Source organism: Brachyhypopomus gauderio, chromosome 2 (genome assembly GCF_052324685.1).
Source record: "Brachyhypopomus gauderio isolate BG-103 chromosome 2, BGAUD_0.2, whole genome shotgun sequence".
Lineage (NCBI taxonomy): Eukaryota > Metazoa > Chordata > Actinopteri > Gymnotiformes > Hypopomidae > Brachyhypopomus > Brachyhypopomus gauderio.
Genome location: NC_135212.1, coordinates 2,454,822 through 2,464,651, shown reverse-complemented (window position 1 = coordinate 2,464,651; position 9,830 = coordinate 2,454,822). Strand labels below are relative to the sequence as shown.

Genomic DNA, 9,830 nt, shown 5'->3' with positions numbered 1-9,830 from the left:
TGGGTGTTTTAAATTGAACATAGGTCTTCTTGCACATGTGTGAACCAAGGTCCCACGAAGGGGAAAATAAACTGCAGAGGGAGAACCAGGATGTGTGTTTTGACTTGAACTCTGATCTGGTGTTTTCAGGAGGTGCCCTTCAGTGCCCCTCAGTGTATCTGCTCGCTCCACCAGAGAACAGCCCTGACGACCAATGGGCGACCCTGACTTGCTACGTGAAAAACTTCTACCCTAAAGAGGTGGCTGTGATTTGGCTTGCTAATGACAAACCAGTGGAAGGAGATAATCAGAGGACCACTAGCGTGATTGAGAGAGGTGGCCACTTTTCGGTTTATAGCCAGCTTCTAGTCCAGTATGATGATTGGGAACAGAACACAGTGGTATACAGCTGTGTAGTATACCACGAGGCTAATGACCAGAGTGTGCGCCTCATAGCCAGGACAATCGACAATAAGTCCAAAACACCCACCTTAGTGAACTTCAGCATGAACGTCCCGTCAGGCTGCAGAGGATCTTAGGATGTGTCTCACGTCCACTAGTCACGCTCGTTTTAGTTTGTTGTTGTTCTTTGTTGGCTTTCTGTCTTTATAATTATATTCATTGTTTTAAACAGCACCATGTCTTTGTCCTTAAATGTGTCCAATGCTTGTGTCTTCTCGCTTTCTTATTGCAATGTGTTTGATGCAATTTTAAACTGAAACAATTCTAATAAAAAGTATTTCAGCATATGTCCTGTGCAGTATATAAATACTTTAATTACTTTATCTCTATTTATACGTGCCCTAAGCCCAAATATGTTTCCTAAAATATCACTGCACCTGGACTACCATTCAGCTTAAGGAACATATGGGAATATACACTTTTATTCATTTATTACTGAAGAATTCTAACTTTGCAGCAATTTGCTGCAGTAATGTGTCACTCACTCTAAATGAAGTTTACTTATTGGTCTATTTAATGCAGTTTTTCAAATAACTAATACTCTCAATAATAATAAAAATACAAATTTTTATTGGTTCCTTAAGAAAGTGGGGACACCACAAAAAAATCAGTGGTACAAAAATCAGCATGTAATGTACTTTTATATTAGTCTTATAGAATCATCTACAAAGACAAAATGAAACATTAGCCCTCATTAGACCATCATCTTTACCCGTCCAATATTTAGTAAAAAAACTAAAAAAGAGTGACATAATGTTCATATTTGGGCTGGAGAATTTTGACCCCCCATTTTGGCAGTCTGCTTGTGTGTTTGTGTGTTTTGTGATGTTTGTCCAGTTTGCTGTTGGTGATAGTGATTATTAATTATACATTATTTAATCATTTATTTTAAAAGGTTATAATAATTAAAACAATTTACATCTGCACTGGTTTATCCTTAGCAAGCCAAGATATTCAGTGGTAATTCAAATTTTTTCACTAGCAAGTCAGTTTCACCTATTGCCTTCTTGTGGTTAATAAGCTAACAGAAGGCGTCTTGTTCACTTGAGCAAACATAGGATCCAAAAGGAAGCATCTTCAAAGTAGCCTATAGTATTACATGGGAAAAGAATATTCAGACATAGATACTGCATAACAAAAGAGCAATATCATACACCATTTTGTTTCATCGATTATTTTAGCAAGCTGAAATGATAATGCTTTGTTAATGTGTTAATGTGTCATGTGAATTTCAAGTGATAACCTTACCTTCAGTTCATCAAAAATTACTTAAATATGTATATAAGTGAAAAACATGAAAAGTGGTACATGATATTTAAGCATCTAGTAGCCGAACCCAGTTACAATTCTGTAACCCTGGTCATTTTCCTGTTGAACTGCATGCATCTTGTTGAACACCATTAGCCATTAGATAAAAATACCTTTATGACTTTAATGTACTGTATGTAAAGAACATACATTCAATCAGCTCTAATAGTGTATTAGTGTATATATATAGTGTATTAATGTATATATATTTGTGTATATCTAATAGTGTATATATATATATACTTTGTGTACTTTACTATTTTTATATCTCTATCTGCAGTTACCAGTTACCAGTTAACTTTTATTTTTCCACTTCATGGGACCTTGGTTCACACATGTGCTAGAAGTCCTATGTTCAGTTTAAAACACCCATTTTTTTATCAGTGACGTTTTTATCAGTGACTATACATTTGGTTTTCTGGGTTAGGGTTAGGGTTAGATAAAAATTTAGAAGAAAGCTTCATCATCCAAAGAGTACAAGCATCTCCTACGATGTTGTTGGTAGAAGGTCTTGGACTCTGGGCTGTGACTGTGGGAAGAACTTCATGCTCCACCTCACAAGTGGAGTAAAGAGTGTGACTGTGGTACTTGTAGAGCTTGCTGGAACCGAATAAATGATGATGTATATATATGAAGATCATTTCAGTTGAGTAACTGCAGGGTATTTAGGTTGGATTTAGTTATTAAAAATTGTAGTGAAGTACACAGAGTTTCCAGTGAAACAGGACGTTTTGGACAGAGGCACTTCATCAGCTGTACAAACAAAGTTCTTCTGAAATAAAAGGAGGAACCATTGTATATATGAAAATGTAGATGTTTAAATCAGAGGCAAGGCATTAAAATACGAATAGACATTGTACTAAAGACATATCTGTTTGCATAGCTAGTTGTTGCTATGGCAGCAATAAAAAAAGGACATTCAAATAGAAATAACTGATCCAACCATGGAATGAATGTTACGATTGAAACATCTACGTTTTTGAGCCGATACCATTTTGTCAGTCTGCCTCTGGAAATGCCACTTGGTCTTAGCTTGGTCATCCTCCACCTATACCAGGATCTTTCATTTAAGAACTTACAGCCTGCACTTGGTAGATATGTTTCTATATACTATGCCAGCCATGGCATCTGGGGTCCTGTGTGGTGTGTGGTAGATCCTAGCTTCTATGGATCTCATATTCCAAGTTTGTTCCTCTCCTTCCATGATTAGTGCCTCTGTGTGGTCTTTCAGTCCATCCTTTTCCTGCCATTGGTAGAATCTGTCACTTCCGCTATTTCCCAGTGGTAAACACTGTGCAGGGGTTTATCCTCCCATGATGGTTCCTCCTACAGCCGGTACTGCACTGAAGGTCATGGTGCATTGTGAGGATTTTCCTGGATTTAGTGTCAGTGGTCAGATTATCTTCCCTTGTCCAGCTGATTATGTCAGTAGGGTATCTGACGACTGGTAGAGTGTTGGCACCCCAGATCTTACTCGCTCCATTCAGCTGACTTCTCACAACTTCTGTCTGCCATACAGCTTGATGTCATCCATGAAGAGGAGGTGGCTCACGGTGACTCCATATGTATTGATCCATAGTCAGCCTGGGTGATGATTTCACTGAGAGGTTCAGAGCAATGCAGAAGCTGGAAAAGCGAATCTCCTTGTTTAATCTCACACTTGATGGTGACTCATGCCATTGGTCTGAAGTTGACCTATAGTTCTTGAAGAAAGCTCTGTGGATGTTATAAAGTTTCAGACATTCTAGGCTCCATGTGTGGAGGACAGAATCATAGGTTTTATTGTAGTAAATGGTCTGTTTGGTTTGGAGTGACTGTTTTATTCACCAGTAGCTGGTGCTTGGTTCTTCTGGTGTTTTGTCAATGCCTTTCTGGGCCCCACTCATGTATTGAGTCTCAACATATATGGGCACAATCAGCAGTGCAAGCAATGCAGTATTTGGTGGTCCTCACAGCTGATGAAGGCCCTGTGTCCAAAATGACCTTTTTGTTTGGAAACCTGGTGTACTTCACTGAAAGGTACTTGTACATGAACTTCTACATCTGTTCTTAAAATACAGTGCAATTACTCCCTCGAATCATCTTCAGGTGAGAGAGCATTGTATCTGGCAATAACAAGGCTGCGCTCACTCTTGTGTGTCTTTTGGTTGTTTGATTCATATTTTTTATTGTGTGTTCCTGTCTGTCCTTGTAGATTGCCCGATGATGATGGACATATTCTACATGGAGTCGATAACCCCCGATGTAGAAGACAGCTGCATGAAGAACACTGCCTTAACCTTTGTCTTCCTCTTCCTCATCACCCTGTTCTACAGCATTGGAGTCACAATAATGAAGGTAACATTATCTGTAAACTGCATATTTTTGCATTTTATTGATATTTATTTTTATGCAATGTGTATTACATTTATAGAAAAAAGAGGTGAGAAAGAGATAGAGAATTTGTTTATTAATTGATTACTCATTTATCAATTAAATATAGAACAATCTAAGTATTTCAAACCTTTGATTACAGGTTAAATGAGCCCACGGTGTCACCCCTGCCTGTGCCTCATCTTTACTATCATTTACCAACTATCTACTAACTACATATTTTTAAATGTGTAATTCTAAGAATACTTAAATTCTGTCATGTAATTCTTGGTTTTGAATGAATAAATCTCGTACAAAATATTTATGTCAAATTTGTTTTTAATGCTTAAAAGGAAATGTGAATGTATATAACTTTGTTTTCTTTTTCACAGTTTTTAAATTTTTAGTAAAGACTTTGCTGAGGTCATAGTTTTCAGGGTGTAATAAGCTTTATTATTTGCTATATACTGCCTTTATTGTATTTTCTGCAAAGCACTTTATAAACTGTTTAAGAAAGTGCTATACAAATTGTGTTTCTTTTTCTTCTTATTATTATTATTAAGGTTTTACTTAATCTATAATGGAACATTTTTCATTTAGCAATGTAGGGTTTATTTGATGGCTCACTGTATAAAGCTGTAAGTAGCAGTTAGAAACATGAAAACAAAAGCACTTACATAACAGTGGAAACATTGTGTGTTATATTATATGTATATTATATGGGGGCATGCAAATATAGCGCATGTCCCTGTGCAGGTGTGTGTCCCTCTCAGTCTCGGGGGGTTGGCAGATGTTCTTTCAGTTCTGCTTTTGGGACCTTTTGGGTCTTTCAGGCGTGTCTGTTGCTTAATGTTTCTGTCAACTGTTTGCTGTGTTCACTGATGTCTGTCCCTGCTGGTCGTCCTCTCTGCACCTGTCCCTTTCAGTGTCCTTTTCAGTGCAGCTCAAAACTCCCAAAATAGCACATACACTAAACCACTAACATAAGACTCATTTGCTTTTGTTTCATGAGGCTTGGAATGACAGTGACTGGCGTTCATTCCATCAGTCCCATTAAACATAAACTGCCTAACCTCTTTAGAAAAGAAATGTTGAATGTCCTGCTATCATCTTGCGTGAACTGACTTTGTCCCGTGGTTTATAGTTCAGCATGTGCACAAGCCCAACGTCTATCTGCTCAGTAAAGAAGATGGTAACCAAGTTCAGCTGTTTTGTACTGTGGAGGACTTTTATCCTGACAAGCTTACGGTACAGTGGTTTGAGGGTGAGTCAGTGACATTGCAAAAAACTCCAAATGTGAAGAAATTTAAAAGTGATAAATCAAAGAATATGACCTACACTCAAATAAGCAGAATTGACATTGAAGCAAAAGAATGGAATAAAGGAACAGAGTATGGATGTAAAGCTACCCATAATTCTGTGGAGACTATAACATCCCTGAGTAAGTGCAAAGGTAAGTTCACAACAACAGAAAAATCGTTGAATTAAATTATGCTTGATTCAAACACGCAAATTTATCTTCCACAATCAATAATCGCAACTTAAACATTGTTTTGATATTTCAGTTAATCCATCGGTCAAGCCACAAATACATCTAGCCAAACCTCATCTCAAGTCAATATTAACAGATGAGCAGATCACAGCTTCATGTACTATTGAATCAGTGTACGACGCCAAAATTTCATGGATCTTGGATGAAGACATAAAGAAGCCGCCTCCGATTACCCAACAACAGACGCAAAGCCAACCCAGGAGCACTTATGTACTTGTTAGCCATCTCACTGTCACAGTAAGAGAGTGGCAGTCCTTCAAGACAGTCACATGTAAAGCTGAACATCCATGCTTCTCCAATGAGCAAAAAACCATCAGTGTCGTTGGTGAGCATTTTATGTCCGTGAAAAATGTTAAGCTAACCCCACATGTCTGAGCACTTCCCTATACTTGTAGCTCCACTGTGAAAGACATGTAATAGACCAGGGTGTAATGTGTTCATGTTCCTCAGAACCTCTACAGGGGAATCCTTCTGTGCTGATCAGAAGGCGTTTTGCAGACAGAGCTGTGCTGGAATGTGTAAGTAATGATCTCCCCTCTGGTGAGCTCGCCGTCACCTTCCAGTCCACAACAGCTGAGATCTCTCGTCAGTATGTGGACCTGCCCAAAGATATGCACACCGTCACCACACACGTAACTACTGAAGAATATAAAACCCAAGATGACTCCGTCTCATGTACAGTTCACCAAACCCATAATAAGAAGTGGACATCAAATTCTATTAAATTATTTTTTGGTGAGGAAAATTTTTATCTCAGCACATTTTTCCAGTTGTCCTCCATTTCAAGTTTAGGTTTAATTGAAGGACTTCAGCCAGAAAATCATGTTTAGCTGACCAGGCTAAAACATCTGAGTTGTTTTCCAGGTGACCCTTCTGTGGAACTCTCAGTGGTTCCTATTTTTGGACAGTCTGTATCAGACCAGCAAAAACTGCAGTGCATTGGAACTGGATTCAACCCCAAAATTAAATGGTTTGTCAATTCTGTGGAGAAGCACAATGCTGCTTCTGAAAGCATGATGCAAGCGGATGGACAGGGAAGAGTGTTCAGTGAAATATCAGTGTCACAGCAAGACTGGAACCACGGCACAATATACAAATGTGAAATTCATGATGAAGATTTTAAAAAATCTGTCCAGAAGAGCACCAGTGTTTGTGCAGGTAATTAAACTGTGGGCAGTATTGAAAAGGGTATATATTATATACAGTGTGTGTGTGTGTGTGTGTGTATATATATATATATATATATATATATATATATATATATATATATATATATAGAGAGAGAGAGAGAGAGAGAGAGAGAGCGAGAGAGAGAGAGAAAGAAAGAGAGACAGACAGAGATAATCGTTGATTGATAACTGATTGCAATTAAAATGTTCTTTTGATGTTTCAGTTAATCCATCGGTCAAGCCACAAATACATCTAGCCAAACCTAATCTCAAGTCAATATTAACAGATGAGCAGATCACAGCTTCATGTACTATTGAATCAGTGTACGACGCCAAAATTTCATGGATCTTGGATGAAGACATAAAGAAGCCGCCTCCGATTACCCAACAACAGACGCAAAGCCAACCCAGGAGCACTTATGTACTTGTTAGCCATCTCACTGTCACAGTAAGAGAGTGGCAGTCCTTCAAGACAGTCACATGCAAAGCTGAACATCCATGCTTCTCCAATGAGCAAAAAACCATCAGTGTCGTTGGTGAGCATTTTATGTCCGTGAAAAATGTTAAGCTAACCCCACATGTCTGAGCACTTCCCTATACATGTAGCTCCACTGTGAAAGACATGTAATAGACCATGGTGTAATGTGTTCGTGTTCCTCAGAACCTCTACAGGGGAATCCTTCTGTGCTGATCAGAAGACATTTTGCAGACAGAGCTGTGCTGGAATGTGTAGGTAATGATCTCCCCTCTGGTGAGCTCGCCGTCACCTTCCAGTCCACAACAGCTGAGATCTCTCGTCAGTATGTGGACCTGGCCAAAGATGTGCACACCGTCACCAGACACCTAACTACTCCTGAAGAATATAAAACCCAAGATGACTCCGTCTCCTGTACAGTTCACCAAACCCATAATACAAAGTGGACATCAAATTCTATTAAATTATTTTTTGGTGAGGAAAATTTTGATCTTAGCACAATTTTTCTTCATTTCAAGTTTTGGTCTCTTTGAAGAACTTCAGAGTTTTACTCATGCAAGAAAATTACTTTAATTTACTGGGAATTATCACCTGTCCCAGGTACATTTACTATTCAGACATAGTGTGTGTTTTTCAAAGTTCTTCTTTGACTTATGCTCCTCAGACCCTAAACGGCCAACTGTCCAAATCCTTCAACCCAGTGACAGGTATTTGTCAGGACCCCATGACAAGACTCTGCTCTGCCTGATCTCTGGGTTCTACCCTGCTGAGATTTCTGTCTACTGGGAGCTGAATGGGGAGAGGCTGGATGAATCCCGCTTCTCCAACAGTCCAATAGGGGGCTGCACTGTGGGCACAGATTTCAACATGCACAGCGTGCTGACGTTAGCAGAACCAGGCCACGAGGATAACTCTTATTCTTGCATAGTCAGCCACCAGTCATCAGAAACACCGATAGTCAGCAGCATCCCTAGTAATTGCTTAATTTATTCATTTTCAAGATCATGTTTTGTTTCCAAACAATTACATGCAACTATGCAGCCAATATCTGACTAATTTGACTGACTTTGGTGTGAATTAATTGTCTGTTTTATCCATTACTCTGTTCTGTCTGCCACCTAGCTTCAGTGGTCAAATCCAGGCCTGCTGTGGACCTTCTGTGGCACTCTGATGAGCTGGTGTGCCTGGCATCCAATTACAGCCCATCTGCCATTAACATCACCTGGCTCCAAGACGGTGAGGCTGTGCAGCCCAACACCACCACTCATCTGGCCAAGGACACTGCTGGGAAATTCATGGTTCAGAGCCGCCTGCAAGTTGGTGCTACTGACTGGAAGGCAGGAACTACATACATTTGCCAGGTTGAACACACAACTGGCACTGTTACTCAGAGGATCTCTAAAGAAGGTGATTGTTTAACAAAATGCTTGAAGTTTGGAACAAGAATGATGAGGTCTGTCAAGATAATGAAACAGTAGTAATGACGAGAGTCCTAACCCTAACCCTAATTTGAAACAAAATTCAAATTATCAAATTATTTCCTTTGCACATGGAAAACATAAAGACTGATAGAAGTATCTGCATTCTTTAATACCTTATGAAAAGAAAGGCATTTGTCTTACCTGACAACAGGTACTTTATACCTGTAATTGTATATGTAAGAGATTTGGAAAGGGCTTCCTGTCTTTTAGGTACAACTTTCCCTCAAATTTTCTTTATTGTTTCAGAAACCTTACAAGAGACCATATTTTTTGATGAGAACCTTTCTCAACCCATCAGCCAAGATAGTGTTGAAGACACCTGGAACACAACCTTCACCTTCATTGCACTCTTTGTCATCTCTCTCATTTATGGGTGCTTGGTCACTCTAGTTAAATTAAAGTAAAGCTTGCATGAATAGCCACAGCATTTTATGCATATATGGTTTTAAGTTAATGTGTTAAGCATAGCATTTTAATCAAATTTGCTGCAAATCAAAATAAGATTTTTAGTGGCCCTGTTACAAAATATATAATACATTCTGTTAGTACATTTTGCAAATGTAACATTCAGTTAAATACTTTGAATAAGTTTTATCTATTTTCTTATGTGAGTCTGAAACCTTTTGCTAAGGCAAAAATATATCCTAATGGTCAAATAAAACTGATTTATAAAAAATCATATACAGGTGACTTTTTCTTTTGTACTTGTAATTCAACAACAATAATAATAATTGTCATCATCAATTGTCATCATCATTGTCATCATTTTTTTTATCGAAGATCAGAGTCTGAGTGATGTTTTATTTAGATTTTTTAAAATTGGGATTCTCTCCCAATTACATCCGTCCGTGCTTTTATTTCGTCGTATTTACCCCCAAATAACGGTCAGTGGCGCAAAAAATGTTGGGAACAGCTGTTGTTACTAACCTTTTTAAAATGCATTTGCAAAAAGTATTGCTATTATATTATGTCACCAGAAGATGGAGACACAGGTCAACCTGTAATCGTCCAACGCCTCCAATATTTTGTCCAATATTTTTGGGGAGATCAAC

At 38.5% G+C, this 9,830-nt stretch overlaps 1 protein-coding gene across 6 annotated transcripts in view; it reads left to right on the top strand.

Moving 5' to 3' along the window:
• Positions 1–9,457, top strand: part of LOC143483817 (uncharacterized) — a 14,273-nt gene extending 4,816 nt beyond the window's left edge. For all 6 annotated transcript variants that reach the window (XM_076982335.1, XM_076982333.1, XM_076982332.1 and 3 more), the window contains exons 3-11: positions 5,246–5,554; positions 5,667–5,978; positions 6,104–6,388; positions 6,518–6,811; positions 7,047–7,358; positions 7,484–7,771; positions 7,962–8,270; positions 8,420–8,704; positions 9,025–9,457. In XM_076982335.1, the coding sequence (XP_076838450.1) occupies positions 5,246–5,554; positions 5,667–5,978; positions 6,104–6,388; positions 6,518–6,811; positions 7,047–7,358; positions 7,484–7,771; positions 7,962–8,270; positions 8,420–8,704; positions 9,025–9,182 (2,552 nt within the window). In that variant the 3' untranslated portion in view covers positions 9,183–9,457. The remainder of the gene's footprint in view (positions 1–5,245; positions 5,555–5,666; positions 5,979–6,103; positions 6,389–6,517; positions 6,812–7,046; positions 7,359–7,483; positions 7,772–7,961; positions 8,271–8,419; positions 8,705–9,024) is intronic.
• The last annotated feature ends 373 nt before the right edge of the window (positions 9,458–9,830 follow it).